The sequence below is a fragment of the Stegostoma tigrinum genome, chromosome 7, assembly GCF_030684315.1.
Source record: "Stegostoma tigrinum isolate sSteTig4 chromosome 7, sSteTig4.hap1, whole genome shotgun sequence".
Classification (NCBI taxonomy): Eukaryota; Metazoa; Chordata; class Chondrichthyes; order Orectolobiformes; family Stegostomatidae; genus Stegostoma; species Stegostoma tigrinum.
In genome coordinates, this window is record NC_081360.1 from 59,538,626 (window position 1) to 59,561,596 (window position 22,971).

Here is a 22,971-nt window from a genome sequence, read left to right on the forward strand (position 1 = left end):
TGATACAAAGGGTGCTGGAAAGGAAAATTGCGAGAGGGGTACAAACAGTTTATAGAGAGAAAATGAATGGTTAAGTAAGTGGCAAACAGTTGGCAAATGGCATTTAATGTGGTAAAATGCGAAATTGTCAATTTTGGAATGGAGAACAAAGAAACAGAAAATGATTTAAATAGGGAAAAACTGCAGAAAACTCCAATACAAAGGTTCTTGGTGCAAAATAGAGAAAGCTGGCACATGGGTGTAGCCGTAATCAGGTACACTCATGGAATGATGGCTCTTATTTTGTGGGAGTTTCAACATAAAAGTAGGGAAGTCTTACTGCAGGCAATAACTATCTCCAAAAAGACTCAATTTAACCACTGCCCCTTGACATTCAAAGGTATCACCATCAATGAATCACCCATTACCAATGTCCTCAGGGTTATCATTGATCAAAAACTCAACTGGACTTGCCATCTAAACACAGTGGCTACAAAGCAGGTACTGCTGGGAATACTGTGCTGAATAACTCACCTCCTGATGCCCCAAAGCCTGCCCAACACCTACAAGGCACAAGTCACGAGTGTGATGGAATACTTCCCATTTGTCTGGATAGGTGCAGCTCCAACAACACTCAACAAGCTTGACACCATCCAGGACAAAGCAGTCTGCTTGACTGGCATCAAATTCACTCCCTCTTCCACCAACACTCAGTAGCAGCAGTGTGTGATATCTACAAGACGCGCTGCAGAAATTCACCAAAGATCCTGTCAGAGCTTCCAAACCCATAATTGCTTCCACCTAGAAGGACAAGGGCAGCAGATACATGGGGAAACTACCACCTACAATTTCCCCTCCAAGCCACTCACCATCCTAACTTGAAAATATATCACCATTCCTTCACTGTCACTGGGGGAAAATCCTGAATTTCCCTTTCTAAGGGCATTTTGGGTCAACCTACAGCACGTGGAATGCAGCAATTCAAGAAAGCAGCTCACTACCATCTTCTCAAGGGCAACAAAGGATAGGCAATAAATGCTGTTCAGCAAGCGACACCTACACCCATGAGTAAGTAAATAAATAAATGTATTAGGGTGCTGGTGAGACTACAGCTGGAGTACTAGGAGCAGTTCTGGAATCCTAATTTAAGGAAAGATATGACTTCATTGGAGGCAGTTCAGAGAATGTTAACTAGAATGATCCCTGATATGGAAGGATTGACTTGTGAGCAAATGCTAAATAAGTTGGGATTCTGCTCATTGTAGTTGAGAGAATGATAATGACAAGTAATTTCATTGCAATGTATCAGGATTCTTTAAGGCTTGACAGGGTAAATGCTCAGAGGATGTTACCCCTCATAGGATAGTCTAGCACCAGAGGGCATAATCTTAGATTAAAGGGGCATCAACTTAAGTGTGCAATGAGGAGAAATTTATTCTGTCAGAGGGTTGAGAGTGTTTGGAACTCCTTGCCACAGAGAGCTGTGGAGATAGAGTCTTTGTGTATTTTTAAGATGAGATAGATTTTTGATCAGTAGGCGAATCAAGGGTGAAAGGAAAGGACAGGAATGTGGGGAACGTTGAATCAGCCATGATCTTGTTGAATGGTAAAGCAGACTTGAGGGGCTGTTCCTACTTCTTAATGGTCTTATAGTCCTATGTTCTAAATCGCTGATAGGAAGAGATGATGTTAACAAAGCCTTAAAACAGCAAACAAAGTATTAGGGTTTAATATAATCATAATGAGTTGAATTGAAAAGTAAAATATAACATGCTAAACTTGTATCGGATCTTGATTGGACCACTAAATAAAACCAGAAGAGCTGCGGGTGCTATTTATCAGGGACAAACCCTGAAGAAGGGTCACTGGACCTGAAACGTCAACTCTGATTTTTTTTTTACAGATGCTGCCAGATCTGCTGAGCTTTTCCAGCAACTTCTGTTTTTGTCCTTGATCAGATCACACCTAGTGTATTGCGTATAATTGTCATTACTATTTGATAATAAATGTATAGATGAGAGTATGCCATAAAGACTTACAAGGATAATATCAGGAGAGTGTACCGATCAAAAGAAGATAAACCGGCTGCTTCTTTCAGCTTGCAAAATGAAGGCTGAGAAGTGACCTAATACACATCTTCAAAATTATGAAAGTTGACTAGATGAAGCACTGTATTTTTTTGGAGCCATGGAAATTTTATGGATCTTTGTAAGAGCTGGGTGGAACCCAAATAAAGAAGTCTCATTCCAATTTCTGACCATATTTTAGTCAGTAAGGTTTACAGGCAGGACATGATTCACACAAGATGCCCTCATCTCCTGAATGAATATGATTCAGTGGCCCAGTGGTTAGGAGTGCTGCCTCACAGTACTAGGGATCTGAGTTCGATTCCACCCTCAGGTGACTGTTTATGTGGAGTTTACACATGTTTGTGTGGGTTCCCTCTGGGTGTTCTGGTTTCCTCCCACAGGTGAAAGATGTGCAGATTAGGTGGATTAGCCATGGGAAATGCAGGGTTACAGGGATAGGTGGATCTGGGTGGGATTTTCTTCAGAGGGTCATTACGGGCTAAATGGCTTGCTTCCACAGTGTCAGGATTCTATAATAATTTCATAATCTTCCAGCAAGAAGTTGCTGCTTCTACAGTGATAAGACATGATGCTGACTATGAAAAATGATAGGGTTAGTGGGGCACAATTCTGACCTGAACTGTTACAAATGTTAAATCTATAAAAACAGTTTAAAAATCATTTTGATATAAATGGTCTTTATGGAAACTTGATCCATCCACATCCTATTAGTACTGTCCATGTAACATGGCTGTTATAACTGTGACAAACTCCTGGGGTGGTCAGTGACACCTTGTTTCTGTTTCTTCCAGCAGAAGTAAAATGGCAGTACTTAAGGAAAGAAAGTAACTTTGAGCAATGGTTATTGCTTTCCTTCAGCCTTTTTATTTTTCTTTTTCACATTGTACCACTGAACTCTATTTCCAGTTTAATATCGGTGACTGGCTACATTGGGTGATAAAGGTTGCATTTCAAGGTATTAAAGTCAAAAACTTAAAAATTAATCCTTCACAATCAGATACATGGCATTCCAATTTGTTTCCTCAGATGAGAAAATTAAGACATACTGTGTCTCCAATGTAGAGGTGAGAACATTTTTTCTGTCCCTGGAGGATAGTACCATCTTGACAGATAGCAGTGAAATAGAACTGCACTCCATCGGTATCTCCTGTCACTTCCAGCTCAACCTCAGATCGCAGTTCCTGAAATGGCAAGGAAGATGGCACAGAATTGTACACAACGTTCCATTCCACTGAATCTGCACTGGTTATCTCTTTTGCTCTATTTATATGCCCTATCCCCACACCCATTAATTTCTTTTGCTAATATTTGTCTACATTCCTTCACAAATATGCTATGGATTCTGTTCCATTAAACTTTTCAGCAGGGTCTTCCAAATTGGATTGTTCTATCTACTGTTTGGAGGGAAAATTTTGGAAATTTTCCACATTGTCAGCTTGGGGTAATGCATCAATAGAAGTGAGTCTGTCATGAAATTTCCTGCACATGCCCATCACTATACCTAGTCAGTAGAAATGTTTACCAATGAGATGTTGGCTTAAGTGTAGATTTGCAAGAGTGGACTTTAAATTAAGTTAATTTAAATTTACCTTTTATCACTGTTTATATAGAAATAATAACATACACACATTGTATTTTTGTATTCATTCACAATATTTATAATACCTGTGTAAAATGTGTAAGTTAAGTATTGAGACATGCAAGAATCTTTTTGTTTCTGAGATAGACATTGACAATTATTTAAGTTGAGAATACAACATTATAATACTTCATTGGCATCCAGATGGTAGCAACATGTTTGCACTGAATAAACAAGTCTCTAATTCTGCTAATTCCAAGTACAGCACAGCATAGGCTTGCACAAACCTGCCTCCTTTCTTACGTGCAGACTGTGAATCAGGCAGTGTAAGAGCCTGCTGAAACTTAGTCATTGTAGTAAAGGAATATTTGTTTACTTCTAGCATTTGTTGCTCAGTGGCCTACACAACACAAATGGGCAGATTTTTAATAATTAGTGGCTTGACATGAAAGTGCACCTGGAAGAAATTTTAACATGGGCAAACACCCTTACAAAATTCGACCACAGCTATTGGTTAATGAGCCCGTGGAAAATCATGTTGTTGAGGTAAGAGCAAATCTAGAGCTTAATGCATGCTTGAACAAATGTGATCCAGCAGATGATCATTTACTGCACAGAAATTCAGAATGAAGGGAAAGATTGAGTTTCACCTGACAAATTTCTCAGGAATGTAATTCAAAAGGTAGAAGAATTAGTTTTGAAATTTTATTACAGTGCTTTATTTGGACTAATCTAATACACTGAAGTGGATCTGAACTAGCTGTGCAGTCTCCATATTAACTGTAGAATCCAGTTCAAGTGTTCATTGCATTCATACTGTGCAGTTGATTCCTGGATGTCAGAGATTCTTCTAAGAGACTGACTCTTACTCTAAAGTGGCTTAGAAAGTACATGATGTTATATCAAGAACAGACAACGTAGGGAAGGGCAATAAATGGAAGTATTGCCAGTGGCATTCTGATTTTAAGAATCAATTAATGATTGACTGAAAAAGGCTGATTGATGTAATACCAGGGCATATTCATGATGTAGTGGATAAAGGGACAGGAAGGAGATCAGCTGGTGGACACTTAACTGATCGACTGCTGGTAATGTTCGACTACAGACTGATGCATTACCCTCCTTCTTCTGCTATGTCCTAGTCTAGATCTTTTCTATGAGATTGAGGAAGGCCTTATTATGTTGGGTCAATGCCTCGCATATATTCACAGCAAAGTTGTGCAAAGTATTTTTTGTGTTTGTTTCAGATTTCCAGCACATGCAGTAATGTGCTTTTCTTATAGTCAGGCTGGGTGCCATGTTGCCTGGCTCCTCACCTCTTATAAGGAGCAATCCTGACTCTTGATGTACCTAATTGGCTGACTATGTGAACCACAGGACCGCTATCAGGGGCTGTCCTTGGCTTACTGTGCTGGGACCTCCTGACCAAAAGCTAGCATCCTTCACTTGACTGTTGATTGTAAGCTTTATGGCTTTGTTTTTGCACTAAACAGTTTGGCATACAGCAATTCTGTGAGCCTGTTACCTCTGGCTGAGGGATCAAAGCTCAAAATGCCAAGGCAAGGCAGGGGTTGCTCTAAACCTTAGAGACAGTGAGCATTATTACAGCCAGCGAATGGACTGGAGATGCAGCCTGCTGCAATCCCTGAGCTGATCCTGAACACAGTATCCTTGCTGCAGCATTACAATGATTTTTGCCGATGCAACCTATGGTGCAGTATTGAAGAGTAGGAGAATCCTGTAAGTAGATCGGAGATATATCATGAGGATTCTTAGAAAGTGGCACATGTTGGATGCCAATGTCTCTGGACATGGATGCATGTTGCCAATACTTCAGAGGTACCCACTTTGACTTCTATGTCAAAAATTCTCAATGTCTAGCTTGTTCTGAGTATTTAGGAAAAGAAGCTGAGTATTAATCAGGTGAGTTGCAGCATTAATGATGCAATTAACAAGTTATCAGGTATGCCCTGAGCAGGGACTCTAAGTGTTGTCATGGCAATGGCTATAGCAGTGGCAGTGAGATGGGCCCGGAGCAGGTACTCCAGGTGTCGTCGTAGCGATGGCTGTAGCAGTGGCAGTGAGATGGGCCCGGAGCAGGCACTCCAGGTGTCGTCGTAGCGATGGCTGTAGCAGTGGCAGTGTGATAGGCCGGTGTAGGGACTCCAGGTATTGTCGTAGCGATGGCTGTAGCAGTGGCAGTGTGATAGGCCGGAGCAGGCACTCCAGGTGTTGTCGTAGCGATGGCTGTAGCAGGGGCAGTGTGATAGGCCAGTATAGGGACTCCGGGCATCAACAAGGCGGCAGCAGAGCCATGGACTCCTGGTTGTGGGACGAGTGTAGGTCCAGCACAGGATATGGCATCAGTGGTGGCGTCGGCAAGGTGTGTGCCCAGTGGCGAAGAGATGGTGCCTGAAGAGTGGCAACTGCAATGTTGGTGGGTCTGGTTCAGGCGGTAGTGAGGTGGTCGAGGACAGGTGGCAGTGCAGTTGTTGGTGAGCCAGGTCAGGACTCATGGCAGAGCAGTGGAACGAAGATGGACTCCCTTTCAGTTATACCTTTTTAATCTTTTAATTCTTAAATGATGCCAAATAGTGTCAGATTGTGGTGACAGTTGAAGATTTTCACTGTATTTTACTGCATCATTCAATTATAAAATACAGGTGACAATAAATTATCTTTCATTCATATAATCAAACTTAATTGGTAACTTGCCACTGCCTAATGAGAAACTTGACACTCAGCAATAAAATCAATGATGCAGTGAGCCACTCTCAATGCTGAGACAGGCTTTTTAAGACATTTTGCTCAATTCTGTCATAAATCTCACTGTAGCTAACATCACTCAGGTCCTAGAAGACTCCAACCCTCAGACTAATCAGTTAAGTTTCCAAGTTTTGATTGGTATCAGCCTTGAGGTGGAATGTTCTGATTCAATGGATGTAGAAGGATATTTGTGTTAAGTAGTTCTGACTGGAGAAGAACTAGCTATTTTTTACATACCTTTGACCCTAGTGACTAGATGAGATTGTCAAAACATGGAAAGATCCTGGCCTGAGCACTGGATGAGCAGGACAGGAGGAGACTGACATGCTGCCCCCTCTGGTGAGAAAGTTCACCATATTGCGCACCTCTCAGGTGTATCAATTCACTCAAAACAGCCATCCAATTAGAGACCTGCAGTTTCTGGGTCCTGAAGGCTGCTGGGTGAGGCCTCCCTAGAGAAGGTAAGTCAATTATTTCGCTTATTCTCACGGTTTGGGAATTGGGAAAGGAGGGAAGTGGATGGCTTTCAGGAGTTAGTCCCTTGCCGACCAACCTGGTCTCTGATTGCTCCGAGTTGAGAAATCAACCAACCTTTTCACAGAATCTCACAGGGATATGGTACAGAAAGAGGCCTTTTAGGCAGTCACCTATGCACTGTTCTCCAAATGAGCATCATGAACGAGTGCCAGTGTCTTGCTATTTCCTTGTCCACTTGCAAATTTTTCCTAACAAAATACATGTCCAATGTTTGCTGAAAATAAATTCATCATAACTTCCTTGGTCTTGTATTCCTTTTAACGAAGCCTAAAATATTGAATGCTTCATTAATGGCTCGTTTAGTCTCCCATCCCTCTGCTCCTGTACACCCTTTAGTGTCTGCCATATTCTTTGTACCAAAGTGCATCATGTCTCATTTCTGCACATTGAACTTCATTGCTATGTATCCACAGTCTCCTCCTACTTGTTAGTGTCCATTCTATACTGTCTTCCTCCAAGTTTACAATTCTCCCAAGAACCTTTTAACAGTAGGAGAGGCAGATAATTGGGGAGGTGGAAAATTGAGACCTTTAAATGGTCACTAAATGACCACTTAGGGCCTTAATTGGTGGCAAGTTGAGGAAGTTGCTTTCTCTCCCAGCGCTTAACTGCCGAGGGGGTTACAAAGAGGTGAGTTTCTCTCGAGGGCTGCACATTCTGGGTTCTGACCTTACTACTTTCTGCAGGCTCTGTAAAATTCACTCCAAAATTCCTGGGAAGACAGACTGATTAGTTACTGCATTTGGGAAAGTAGGGAGCTGATTGTTAGCATGCACATCTGGCAAGAGCAGGGTAGAAATTTGGTTTAAATAGCTGAAAAGCTATTTGCAATATACCGCAAAACATTCTTGCCAGCTGACATTTTAGTTTAGTAAAATTTTCAGCAGCTGCTGACCTGTTTAAATTGCAGGGCCCAATAATGCCATTTCAAATGCTGATACAATCTTTACTGTTGATTGATGTGTCAATGCCCAGTGCCAGTTCCTCCAGTGAAAGCTGACTAGTACTAAGACCTCCAAATTTAATTTTAACACTGCTATGAGGCAAAAGGAGTGTTCCTCTGGGCTCCACAGGAATCTCCAGGTATTTTTGATTGTTAAGCTTCCCTGAAACAGGCAGAAATGTTGACATGGGAACACTGTGTTGATGCTCGGGTCATTTGTGTGAACAAAACGCAGGAGTTTGGCAAAGTGGTCAGGTGACCACTGAGCTCCCTTGTCAATGTTTCTGTCTCAGGAATGCCACAGTACTCCAGTGAAGTTTGACACAAGCTGGAGAAACAATACTTCATCTTCTGCCTGGGCTCCTTACAGCCTCAGGACTTATCATTGAGTTTAACTATTTCAGAACGTGGCCTGCCTCCTCCATGTTTGTTATTCTTCCCCCACCACCCCTCACACCCCAAGGTACTGTGTGGTATGAGTTGCTCCCTGCACAGCCTGCCCACTTTCAACTATTCCCACTTTTCCTTAACACATGGGAAGGTTATGGCCTAGTGGTATTATCACTGGACTGTTATTCTGGAGACCGGCATTCAAATTTGAATTCAATAAAAATGTCTGGAATTAAGAATCTAATGATGACCATGAGCCAATTGTCAGGAAAGAACCACCTGATTCACTAATATTCTTTCGGGAAGGAAACTACCATCTTTACCTGGTCTGGCCTACATGTCACTCCAGACCCACAGCAATGTGGTTGACTCTCAACTGCCCTCTGGGCAATAAACGCTGCCTAGCCAGTGACCACCACCCCCCCCATCCTGTCAATGAACAAAGTTTAAAAAAAAACTCTGGTATTTATCACTCTCTCAATTTCTGATGAAATATCTCTTTGTTTGCCTATCCCTTTTTTCTCTTTTTCTCTCTCTGGACTCCATTCCTTTGTGCTCTATTCACTTCTCAAACACCCTACGCCCATCCTGTCATCAGCATGAACATCACCCGTTCCAAGCTATCTTCAGTTCCGTAGAAAGGTTACTTGACTTGAAATGTTAACTGTTTAATCTCCGACCTGCTGTGTTTCAGCAGCACTCTTTTTGTTTCAGATTTGTAGCATCCACCGTTATGTGTTTATTTTAATGAAAGTAAACAGACAGGTGCAGCGAGCCATTAGGAAGGCAAATGGTATTTGGTCTTCATCGCAAGTGGATTTGCATTCAAAACGAAGGTTGTCTTTCTGCAGTTATACATGGCCTCGGTGAGAACATATCTGGCATTCAGTTTCGGTCTCCCTACCCAGGAAATGACATGTGCAGGTAAGGGGTGCAACAGGGGTTCACTCAACTGATACAGGGATGGTTCCACTGCACCTGCATTCATTGGCATTTTGAATAATACTAAGGGATCTGATTGAAATGTATAAAATTCTAACAGGGCTGGACAGTCTAGATGCAGGGAGAATTCTTTTCTTGAATGGGGATTCTGGGCCAGAGGACACAGTCCAGGATACGGGATAGATCCTTTAGCTCTGGGATAGGAAAAATTTCTTCCCTCAAATGCTGGTGAATCTGTGGAATTCTGTACCACAGAAGGCTGTGGAATCCAAGCCGCTAAATATATTGAAAAAGGGAACAGATAGAATTTTAGATATTAACAGCACCAAGATAGAGGATCAGCCTCACTGAATCTTAGAGCAGGCTGGAGGTTTTTACGCTGGTCTGGCCCCCATGCTGGTGTTGATATGGATGCTGGCTGTTTAACCCTGATTCAAACCTGAACTTAAATACAAGGGCTAGATGTCAGACTTCACTAAAGGTCCCAATATTTATAAAGAAATGAGCTAATTAATCATAAATGTGATCACGATAACTGGTATTGGACTTTTTCTTTTTCTGTTCAGTGCCAAAAATACAAAAATGTACCTTGTAGGCCTTAATAATCAATTGAAGAATATTTCCAGAATCACTTGCGAGTGGCTCCACTGTGGCACCAGGTATTAGTGTTGCATAATTCTACAAGGATGTAACAATTAAGTGAAAATTAATTTTAAAAGCAACAGATGCTCCCATAAAATAAATTGCTGTGTAATCATAAGTATGCATCTTTATTCCTAAAAATGTGAAAGACTATGACAAAATCTAATATTAATGGAAGATAACCAATGTAGTCAGTTTCTGTAAATCAACTGACTTTAGTTGGAAATGTGGACTGCTATTTACTTATACATTTTACCTGTTCACAAACTGGAATTTAATACTGTAGGATCAACAGACATAACTTTCAAAATTGAAATGATGTGAAATATAACACTGTCGAGCCTGTAACTGTTTTTAAGTATTCATAGATGAATGAATGCTATGTGCAATATATTGGTGACTAAAGTGACACAAATATTAAATCAACCTACAACACATTGCAAAATGTAAAAAGGCTACTACCATTAAGCCAGAGAAATACAGGTGGACAACAAACACCTTGTTTAAAATAACAAATGATTATATGTTTTGCTCTGGTCAATCAGCAATTCAAATAACAGGACAAATATAAAAAGAGAAATGATTTTGAAAATTAGGTTCCAGTTCTTCAATGCATCAGTGAATATACAGCAAACAAGAATTAATCTAATTAAGTTAATTGAGTCAATTGTTTCAATGTGTGTTTCAACATATCTGTACACATTGTCAAGTTCAATTATCATGTGTTTGACTATAGGAGTCTGCTATTAATGCTCATGAGACTTGATTGGTTCAGACTGGGTGTAGACTCAGAAATGGAAACAAAGCTGTAGACCGAGCTGGAAGCTGAAGCTTGGAATCGACTTTTCAAAGCTCTATGAACAAAAGCCTGCTACGCACATAACACTAGTGTCATCTCTGTATAGATCTGAGATACAAAATACACAATATCAGTATGTAGTTGATGCAAAAGAAATGAGCAGAAACCATGAGTAAATGTTGTTTCAGCAGCACAAATAAATTGTGAAACTCCACACTCCAAATCGTACCAACATTGTAGTAATGTTATATTTATCAACTGCAAAAAGGTTCCTCACTTTCATGAGGGACATGCTGTAGCGACAACATACATGCACGCCAGCCCGATATAATGGAGAATATTCACTCAGCTGCTCTCATCCAAACATATGTATTCATTTGAGATAACAAGGTGTGGAACTGGATGAACATAGCAGGCCAAGCGGCACTTTAGGAGCAGAAAAGCTGACGTTTTGGGCCTCGACCCTTTCTGATGAACAGTCTAGGCCCGAAACGTCGGCTTTCCTGCTCCTAAGGTGCTGCTTGGCCTGTTGCGTTCATCCAGCTCTACACCTTGTTATCTTGGATTCTCCAGCATCTGCAGTTCCTATTATCTCTGATATGTATTCATTTGTCTGTGTTTCTAAGTTTATTCTTGCTGTTTTGGGGAAGAGTAAGATTATGTGTTTGCCAGAGCACTGACAATGAGCTGTGATGTTACAGGAACACAAGATCTGTAAACATCACAAAGAATTAAACAAAATAAATTAAAAAAGGAAATAGTTGATTCCCAAGATGTATACAAAACACAGTTTACATCAAGAACATAACTACTAGTCACAAGTTATTTCCCTCAGTTGTCTCAAAAGGGGCTTGTGTTTGTACTTCAGTATTGAATACACAATCTTTACATCATATGGAAAGAAACTGCATTTGGTGAGCTTGCAGATGTAAAGATCAATAATCAAATGGCAAATCTACATCGTGTTGAAGAATATCCCAAACTATTATAATGAACTGTACAAATTAGTTGGACCAATTATTTTTCAAAATCTTGATTTCAAACGATGCTGGTCAAGAACCTAAATATACATTGCTTATGTGTAATACACCAAAGTATTGAACAAAGCTTCAAACAGCTGTTTGACCATTCCATGATGTTTGTTCAACATTCTTTATTTTACGTGAATCAACTGTTTAATAATGTAGAACTCTGCTCATTTGCCAATGCAGGTCTTAATCAATGAATATTAAGAGTGAACAGGAAAGAAAACAATTTCTGCAGCAAAGGCTGAAGTTACAAGTTAAAGCACATCCTTAATGTGCCATTCAGCATTGAGCAACAAAACAATATGAAAAACTGAATATAATGATCAGTGGTTGAGATAATTCAGGCTGCTGACCAAAATCAATTTGGATGACAGTAAAATTCTGTTGAGATGCTGGAATCTAAAATAATGTTGTGTTTTTTTTTAAGTGAGAAAATTATTGTTAATTTTTGAAATGCCATTGAGAGAAATTGCAAACCAGGTCAGATATAACTCGTTGATCTGAAAAGAATTTCTAGAAGGGCAGAGGAAGAGAACATTACCGAACATTCCCTCCTGACAGCTAAACTTCCAACTGCAAGTTTAAAGAGAGTGCTTTTTTCATTTCTTTTAATATAACTTATTAATTCCAAACTATTCTCTTTACCACTGCTCAGTTTCATGAATCACAAATATGCATTTTTGAAAAGAGAAATTATGTTCTGAACAAATAAATTTGACATGTCAAACAATTGAAACCATATTCATTCAGACTAGCAGTCAGCTATAAAAAAATCAATGGCCCTTCCAACACACCCCTATCACGTGGCAGTAGTTCATTGAAAGGCCTACAAGTTCAGTCAAGTTCCAAGCATAATGGTTTCAGTCCAATTACATGAATTAGGCTGGTATTTCAGGATGATATGGGAAGAGTTTTGTAAAATGGGGTCAGGACCCCCAAGAGGGGTTCACAAGTTAATGTCTTAGGTATGAGATCTGAGGCCGAAATGGCTACCAGGGAGTTCAGGCCAAGTTACAACAGCTGTGCTTTTCCACTAATGGGTTTTTACTCTCACAGATCACATTGAGGGAGCCATGACAATTTTCAAGTCTCAACATGGGGTCCCTTTGAGAAAAAGTTGGAGAAGCACCGTTGTAGGGATGTTCGTGTCAAATGAAATGTAAAATAACACCACATCTACTTCTTCCTAGGATATAAATGGTCCTGTTGTAATATTTGAAGGAGAAAAAGGAAGTCCTTTCAGCATGTGGAGAACATTTATACCTCAATCAAATGCAGCGAAATAAATTATTTGGTTATTTGTCTCAGCAGTAAAATGTTTGGGTTGGAATTTCTGCTACACCAATAAGCTGCTGACTTCCCTGATATGTTCAAGTAATGATAACTTATTTTTCCGGATTCTTTGTTAAATATTTAATTCCTGCACAATATACATAGTGGCCCTGAACAATATAGGCTACAGTGAAAAATGTGGCAGAATTGTACAAGAAATCTGACAAGGAGTAAATTGACTTCAGGAGCAACTCGTTATTTTTTTGACTCAGAGGGAGGTCTGTTTGCAGTCACAAAAAGGAAGTGTGAGATAGTAGAAAGAAAATGGTATCGCTTACCCTGTCTGAGTGCAGAAGCTGATTGCCCTTCTCCCTACAATGTTTTGCGTCGTTTTAGATGGCAATAATCCAGAGGGTAATCTTGGACCAATTTGGCATGTTGTGGTGTCATGGCCTCCGGAGTAAGAGGATGTCCTGTGCCTAGATCATGCAGTGCAGCAGAATCTCCATGTCTCTGTCTGTAAAGTGGAACACTGATTTTTCTCCTGTCTGCTGTGAGAGGGCAAATGTCAACAAGTGCTCAAGGCAGCCCTGGTCTGACAGTGCTTGCCCGGGTGCACAATGGGCTTTTAAAGATGGGGCTGGCACCGGGGCTGCCGGTCAACTCTGGCACTGGTGATTTGTTCTGAGAATGGGCTGAAATTCAGTGAGAAGGATATCATAGGGGTGGGGTAGTTACTTAATAAGGCATATTGGTAAAATATGATGAAAGATCCTGCTAGGCCATGCTGTGAAAACCTCCTAAAACCCTAACAAAATTGACACTCCAAAAAAAAGTAAGATTCAGCCCAGTGTCACACAATTCTGAATAAAACATCAGCCTCAGATGTTCATCTCTGTAATCCTGACCGTTTTATTAGGTTTTGGAAGGTCCTCATTCAATCCTCTTCAGTTTAGTTCCTATATTTCTGTTATTCAATCACAATCTGAAGGCAGCAATACAGTTATTGAGGATTTCTTCCAGTTCTATTATTCTTCCAGTTGTTGTTACATTGCAATGTCCACAAGAGGAGAGAGCAACAACTGAACTGATGGCACTCAGCGGTTGCTCATATAAAGTAGCCTGTCACACACTCATTGTTTGAGTAGCAGCTATCATTTTGGGTTCTTTCACAGGCAGATATTATTCATGTACCTTGAATGCTGAAGCCACTAAGAGGTTTTAGGTCTTTACAAAGACTGCATGTTAATCATGCAATTAAGCTGCCAGCTTGTTCAAGCTATTACTCAATTCTGTTGCGCTTCTACATTGGTAGATATGCCCCTGAAGAAAAATGTATGAATGGAACTAATGATTATAAATAATAACGTGTCAAAGTGCCATCTCTATAAGTGGATCACATCTAAGATAAAATTGGAAATTTTACAGTGCAATCAATGAATCTTCCACACTTACTTCAGTATACCTATTCAAAGGAGAGAACAGGTGCTGCATCTGTGTTGTACTGTTGGATTCTTAGCCTTCAGAGGTCACACTTATTGGACAAAGTTTTACTGAGTGAGAACATACCTGAAGAAAAGCCAGCAACCCCTAGGTAGCCTGCTAAAAAGCCCACCTGCACTTGTAATGTGCTGGGGCAAGGATAAAATGTTGGTTGCATAGGTCCCCTGCCCCATGGAGGAGCCAATCTGACTGGTCAGCATTTCGAGCAGTGCCAGGAGCTTACCTGTGGGCATTGTGAGGTCTGTAACCAGTTCTAAGAAAGCTCAATGGATCCCTGGAATGTGGTCAGTTCAGGGTAATGGTCAGGAAGAATCTGATCAACTCAGGGAGGGTTGCTGAGGTGTTTGGGTTGTGGATTTTATAGAGCTGGCAGGAGTGTAGGAAAGGAGAAGTACTATCTTTGGGAGTGGTGTTTGCCCACTCCCACCTGGTGTCGCAATGAAGGCACCTCAGAGTGTTTGAATTACACATTACTCACTCTTTTAAAAACTTATTTTTAAAAAAGGAGTCTGTCCAATCCCATGCACCTGCCCAAGCCAAACATACAATGTAATTATCAGGGTCAACTGGCTTATTAACAAGTTCTCTCTGATGAAGGGTCTAGGCCCGAAACGTCAGCTTTTGTGCTCCTGAGATGCTGCTTGGCCTGCTGTGTTCATCCAGCCTCACATTTTGTTGTCTTGGAGTCTCCAGCATCTGCCGTTCCCATTATCTCTCTCTCTATTAACAAGTTCAGTTTACTTTTAAATATGACAGACGGTTTGCCAAATGCAGCATCTGCCCACCTACCATGTTAGGGCATGCCATTCCTTGAAAACATGTAAAATTCATCCCACAGTGTCTTAGGAAAGTTTGTCTAACCAGCCACCAATGATGTGCTAAAGCTGTAATAGCTCAACAGGTATAAAATCCTCACTTTTTTTAACTGTTTGCACAATCAGTAATCCTTAAGATTACTGATCTATGCTTTGTAATAATATTGTTTAATTTTAGGACAAGGACACAGTAAAGATGACAGACTCTGGAAACAAAGGTCTATAGGTGTGAGACTGGAAAAGCACAGCAGGTCAAACAGCACCTGGGAAGCAGTTAAGTCACCATTAACTGCTGAAACAGTCTGCTTAATATTGACTCACCGATATTGTATGCTAGGCTGAAGGCATGTTCTACAATAGTGGGCAAAGCGTTACCATGAACAAATAAAAGATAAAATTACATATTTCCTTGTTTATGATGTATAGAACACAGGTGAGTCACTTTGGAAGTAAGGACTGTTGTCATAGTCTAGGTAGAGCACAGGCTCTTTGAAAGAAGCTGCATTTGGATGGGTGGTTACGGTTAGATTCAAGGACTAAATGTCAAGGGCCAGACCAGAACTACAGTTAGATTTTGTTTGCACTGTGTACACTATTGTACATATACAGCAAAAATTATTTTGGATCTGTATACAGGTTCATGGGATCTTAGGCGCACACTGGATATTGAAAAATCAGAGACATTCTTTTCATGTGTAAGCTTTTAATTTTCTAATATGTAAGACACACAGACAATCCAATGCTCCTGTGTATTGTCTCAGAAAAAATTATTTTCATGGCTTTTAAGTATTTGTTAATTCAAATGATTACTGATAAATAGATTCAGATAAACCATCAATTACACACCTTGATTACATTTTCAATGCTCATTAGCCACTAACCATTTCTTGGGGATTAAACACAGCAGAATGGTGGGGACAATGGTTTAGAATACATTAACTGTTCACTGACATAGCCGAGTTTGAAGCCAAACTGAACTGAGCCAATTAATATCTCTTTCATTAGTTTGTGTGGAGAAGGAATTTTGACATCTAAATTTTATCTTTTATGATTTTCAGTGCAAGTTTTTCCTTCAGTACAGGATGTATGGCGTCAAATTTGCAATCTCAAAACATCCACAAGATGACTGGTGTAATGGAAATGGCGCTCACTGCAGTAGAGGATTCTTATTCTATGTTTGGGCTGGGAGCAATGGGAACTTTATTATGCATCTAATACATTATATGAGTTATTGTCACTGGCACAGATTACCAAAGTAGAAATGTTTTTAATTTCCAAAACCTAATGTTTATGATCCAAAACACAGTATGGAGAAGAGAAATTAAATTGGTCCTTATGAAGTATAATTTATTCAATTGGTACTGTTTCATTTACAATTTGATACCAGTTTGCAAAAAACTGATCTGGATTTTCTGCTCAAATATAAACTCACACTTTGGGAATATCTCTGTTTACCCAAAATGTTTTCTGAATTCCTGTCAAAAATTGGCACACATGAGCAGGCATATCTTGATGAATGCAAATAACTGAAGTACATCATGCAGGGAAACTTCCATCATTATTTTTCCTGAAATTATTCCTTGCAAAAGGCATCTTGGCCTTTCATACAATCACTTGGAAAGGCTGATTTGTGATTTTGAAAGAAAAGTTTTACTGCTTTCCAGGTTACACTGCATCATTCTGTGGCTTTCTGAACAAATCATGTCTGTCTGGTAGATTCAAAGAAGCCTGCATGAACATGAAAATAGCCCTAAGGCTAGAAAGTTGTCTAAATTCTAACAATACAGTGCATAACAGTCATGCACAAAATCAAAGATCACATTGAATCATCGGCAGGGATGTTTGATTTGACACACATGTTCTCTTCCTGTGTGTATAATTCCACATAAGCTTCTTCCAACTCTAATTAACTCTTCCCACACACCATTAATATCTTATTCCTTCCTCCGTAACATATGCAATAAAGCAAGATTTTGTAATCATAGCAACTTTCATCTACTGTATCTGTTAATCCATTGCACTTCTGAGCTGTAGATATTCAGTGGTATGTTTGTCAAAAAATCCTATGGTGATCCCTTATTGTGCAGAGTATCCTCTTCTATTAGACTTTAACTCTGTTTGAAATGCAAATTCATTGTTTTTCTTATAGAATGTTGGCCTTCAGAAATTTTCTTTAAATATGTTACTTATCAGCCATTGAAATATCTTAATTCTTCCAGTTATAATACTGAATTAAGACTTACCTTGTACGTATTCAGCTGCTTATCTGTCACAGCAAAAATCAGCAAGATATTATTTTCCACAAGCTTTTCTATGAGTTGCCCAAGTGAGGGATATTCCTACAAATATAGAGAAAAGAAGTAAGATGAAATTATTTAGGAAATTTATAATACAGCAGAACATTATCCAAGCATACACAGATAATCGTCAGAAAAAGATTTATTGCTGCATCCAGCAGGTCACATACAATTCTGCGTGAGTGCACAGCGTACCACCTACAGCCATGTAATTCCTGGGAAAGGAAAAAGACTGAAGTAAATCCCAAGCCAATTAGAAAAAAAATAGAAAATTCAAGTCATTTAGATAAAAGAAAGCTAGTTCAAGAGCTTGTGGTAGTTATAATTCATACTACAAACACCTAATTCTTTCACAATGAAAGATTTTGTCCATTTCAGCGAGGAACAGGTCCATGACCCTATGGCTCTAAGTCCAGCTTTCCCTTGTAGAAGTACTGGTAATCAGTCTTCACCACACCAGTTGGCAACAGGTTCACACTACATTCTCAGCAAAACAGGACTTATTTGGCATTTGGTTTGAATCGATACAAGTTGGATGCAGTGATTGCTCATTGACTGTAAGTTTTTTGCTACTTAGAAATAAGCAGGCCCTGTCTGTTACCAGAGGCAAATGCAGATTTGTATATTTATCCCTTGCTTTGCTGTCACTGAACGAAAATCAATACTTTCAACCATTTGAAGGCTTTCCAATGTGCAATTCTTCCACATTGAACAATATGAAGATGTTCAATTACACTGGGCATTGGGGAAGATTAGCACTCCCTTAGACAGGGTTCTCGGATTGGATAAAGCTGAGGACTACTAATCTGAGGAGCTTGTTTCTCAAATAATAATACATGTACAAATGTGTACTTCTATTTGCGATGAAATATCAGCCAGGACACTAATATGTCCTCAGAAGCATTTGTTTTTTGATCTCCTCACACAAGGTGTCCAGTGAAGGGCAGTCTTGGCCACAGCGTTTGACCTGGGGTGCACAGCTGAGCTTTAACAATGGCACAGGGGCCTTGTTTCCGAGGAGGTCCTAGTAGTTACATGTACGCCAGACATTGCTGATCACACGAGAATGCAAGTCGGGGTTCCATAGCTAATGGTACATAGCTAATGAGACAAGCTGCAGAGAGCAATGAGAGAAAACCCACTAGATGTAACAGAGAAAAGCCCTCCATGTAACTCCCCAAAACTGACATTTAGCTGATTTTTAGTAGAATTCAGCCCTTGGTATCATGTCCATGTTTTCTATTGAAGCACCCTGGAATGTTTTGCTGAATAAATGAACACAAAAAAAGCATGTTACAGAATACAACTAAAATAGATTGAACATGAAAATTCTAATCATGGTCCATAAATATACCTGAATAATAAACAATTAAAGAAAATCATCTCCACTTCATGACTTTGGTAAATTCCATGCTAAACTGGAAGAAAAGAGATTGTGAGAAATTTGAAATCAGACCAAAAAAATATTTGGGACAGTATAAAACATGGCTCTGATTCATAATTGTTTCCCAGTGCACAATTGTCACAAAGATCGTAATCAATAATACCCGCGACATAAAGTAAATGCTGAATGAGTCAGAGTCTATTTATTAAAGGTAGGTACAGGTTTGCTCTTGAAATGTAATTAATACAGGGTTTGGTAAAATATTTCAACTGTAGTTAGAATCTGAAATCCAAATCCAGAACTTTTGGAACATCTTTAAAGCTTTAACAGACTCTTTATAACTGAAGTAAAATATACTAATTCCAAAGAATTAAAGATCTATGAGGAGTCTGTCCAAAGAATTTGTTTGGCACGCCAGTTTTAATTCAGAAAGGGAGCAGTTGCAAGGTTGCAATAGGGTTTCATTACTCACATGAATATAGAATTAAATATCATACCATCTATTTGTGTGTGCATGGTGTTGTTAGACCTGAACTGAATTGCCTATGTTGCTAAGACTATGGGTTTTATGAAAACAGATTCATACAACCAGCGATACATCTCGATTGCCATGATATAGTGAGTAAATGTGCTATGGAATCTCCTCCATGCCCAGCCATTTCTAACATCTTTGATGGTCATGAAAAGCATGTCTTCAAGGGAATGAGCACAAGACTCTTTGACCTTGCGTATGTCCCATACATAAAAAATGCATTTGCAATATTTGACGGCACAACTGCATCCAAACAATTATTCACATATCTTAATAAACTCTATCCTGCACTCAGATCTACCATTGAAATGAAGCAATCAAATGAGCATGTTTTCCTTATGTTCTAGACAAGAAATCTGTCAGCAGGTTCTTTAATATTATCGACTGCAAGCTTACATTCGCTAGTCAGTATAGAAACTGGGACTCCTACAGTTCCACAAGCAATATGATTAACCTTACTGGTAACTATGTGAATAGAGCCGTATCCATCTGATCACTGTTAAGCTTGATGCTGAGATAAGAAAGTATCAAAATTATTCTGTGAGCTAATGGCTATTCTGATCAAATCAGCACCCACTGCACATTGTGTAAACTCAATGGGTCTATGGCACAATGTTTGGCACTTTAAAGGTACCCAATTCACGTCAGTTCATCCTGGAAAAGGAAAGTGACCCAAAAAGTTGAGCAACAAGTGAAGTTAGCCATCTGGCACTGTTACATAGCACAAACGTTGGAATGGTGTCCTCCACTAAAAAGATATTGCTGTCAAATCAAAAAGTTGCTCTATTGCACAAATGATTAACGTGATATATCATGTTGTGCCGAGTACATATAATTAGTTCTCTTAACTGTGCGAAGCTTGCTGACGGTACTCAATAAGCCTGTGCTTGCAAAACTCACAACATACTCTTCAGCATTAGATACGATTGTGCTGTTGGACAACATTTACTAAATTATCCAGATTGTGTTAAAGAATTTCACCAGAAATTAATTTAGGAGTATTATTTAGGCTTGCAGTGCATTTCAATTCTAGTCACAACATGTATTTTCACACACAGGATCCTGTTCTTTGTAGCCAAATAAATATTGTGCATATTGTCACACCTTTTTCATTGCAAAAGGTTATGGAAATTGCAATTTCCTGATGCATTCCACATGCAACACCCTGGCCAGTGTCTACCTATCTGGTCGAGCTTTAATCAGCTAAAACAAAAACAGAAATTGCTGGAAAAACTCAGTAGGTCTGGCAGCATCTGTGAAGAAAAATCAAAGTTAACATTTTAGATCCAGTGACCCTTCCTCAGAACCTGAAATGTTAACTCTGATTTTTCTTCACAGATACTGCCAGACCTGCTAAGCTTTTCCAGCAACTTCTGTGTTTGTTCCTGATTTACAGCATCTGTAGTCCTTTTGATTTTTAGTAAACAGCTAGATAAGACTGACTGTTTGCAGATCCAGCTGCATGTCCAAACAACCAGCATTCTTATGCTGTATAAATTGGTGTTCCCTTTCAAAGTTTAGTTTATTTGTCCCTTCCCTGGTGAGTTCAATGTGTAAAACTTTAGATGTTGTTTCTTTTCTTGGCAATGTTTAAGCTTTGTACCAGCAAGGAATTACTAATATCCAGCACTATTACATGTCTTTAAAACCTTCTATTTATTACTTGAAATGACAGGACCAATGATTTGTTTCTTGGATGATTATTAAGATTATGAATCACACAAATGAATCTCCCTTTTCTTTATTCGCATTCTTATAGATAATCGCAGGTTGGAAAACCACAGCCAATGTTTGTCAAGTGATCCATCCTTCTGCTCACTTATGATTAGTGGACAAGTTAATTGTAAACCTGTCATAATTATGCTGAGTCCAAGGAATATTATGATCACATTGAAAATGGACTGTCAAGATTCGACTTAAGTCATTTGGCATAAATGCCTGAGACTTACATGTACTGACTTAACATGGCTGCTGTGATTACCTGACCAGGTTGAGCCAAGCTAACAAACCCATGAGTAAACAACAGTCTGAGCTGAAATTAACCCAAGATCTAAAAGGGTGTGGTAACTAGAATCTCTATATCCTGCATGATTCACACATTTCATGAAGTTATACATGGAGATGAAAGGTCATTTGAGGACTACTCATCTTGAATGTGCAAATAGACCTTTACTGACAGCTGCATCTCAGCAGCACAGCAGAGACAAGAGAAATTGTATCAGTAAGCAAGAATCTGGATGAAACTCACTCTGTCTGTCTGACACATGCACACGAACACAAGCACACACACAGACACACACACACACACGCGCACTAGTGACCAGATGAAAAGCGAGAACAATGCTTCACTGAGAACTCTAGGATATCTGCAGCAATAAGACAATAGCTAAACAGTAGGACTCACAGTCTTCCTATTCTCGCAACCGAAGGGACTTTAGAGATCAAGGGTTGAAATTGCTTTTATCATTCTTACCTGTACTAGACAAGCTTTTCCTCACTCCCTTTCTTGTTAAACATTTTTACCCATGCTATTTGTGTTTGTTAGGTGTTCACTTTTCTTAATTATTTTGAATTTGCTCTCACCTTCCTTAACTAAGTTTAACTTAAGTGCTCCTTTCCTTCGCGCAACTGTTTTTCTCTTTCTCTGTCTCCACCAATCATTTACTCCTACACCCCTACCCCCACCCCACCTTTAGCAAATATACCAACCTTTTACAAGCTAAAATCAGTTCTGAAGAAGGGTCTCTGGACTCAAAACACTCATTCTGTTTTCTCTCTACAGATGCTGCCAGACCTGAGTTTTTCCAGCAATCTCTGCTTTTTGCTTCTGATTGCGAACATCGGCAGCTCTTTGATTATTTTTTACATCAAGTGTGAAAGCTGCCTGCTTAAAACAGAAAAAAATTGCCTTCCCCCTCTAAAAAAGGGGTTAAAAAGAGATGAATAATAACCACTTTCTTATCTGATTAAAACAGAGAAATGCTCAAAGAATTTTGAGGAATAGTACAAGTGACTACTAAATTAATGGCAAATGCATAGCTTGTGTTTAACAGCCCAAAGTAATACGGAAAAAAAGATTTTTTTCATAAATTATTCAAGAAAAGGATAATGGTGAATAATGGATGCTAGAAATAATACATTAAAAAACTATTGCCCAGGGCTCATAAGAAATGTAGTAAGCTGACTAAGCTTAGATTCAGCACCCTCTACAGGGGATGGGAATCTGTGAACATTTACATACCTCTTTTCTTGAACAAATCAATCTAAAAAATTTTTAGGTATTTTTCATCAAACTGTTCAGTGATATTATTCCACATTTCTGGAGCAGATGGAACTTGAACCCATGCCTCCTAGCTGAGATGTAGGGACATTACTACCACACCAAAACAGCTCGCTGAAGAATTTTTATTTGATCTATTTTTCTAATCAACCTGCTCAAAAGTATTATCACATACCTTTGGAGCATGTAGAAA

General features: G+C 39.3%; 1 protein-coding gene across 5 annotated transcripts in view; it reads right to left on the reverse strand.

Moving 5' to 3' along the window:
• itgb6 (integrin, beta 6) overlaps window positions 1-22,971 on the reverse strand; it is a 91,457-nt gene that overhangs the window by 43,250 nt on the left and 25,236 nt on the right. For 4 of the 5 annotated variants that reach the window (XM_059647312.1, XM_048534799.2, XM_059647311.1 and 1 more), the window contains 3 exons: window positions 17,529-17,624; window positions 9,815-9,904; window positions 3,116-3,250 (listed from right to left, as the gene is read on the reverse strand). In XM_059647312.1, the coding sequence (XP_059503295.1) occupies window positions 3,116-3,250; window positions 9,815-9,904; window positions 17,529-17,624 (321 nt within the window). The remainder of the gene's footprint in view (window positions 1-3,115; window positions 3,251-9,814; window positions 9,905-17,528; window positions 17,625-22,971) is intronic. The other variant, XM_059647313.1, reaches the window with a different exon arrangement.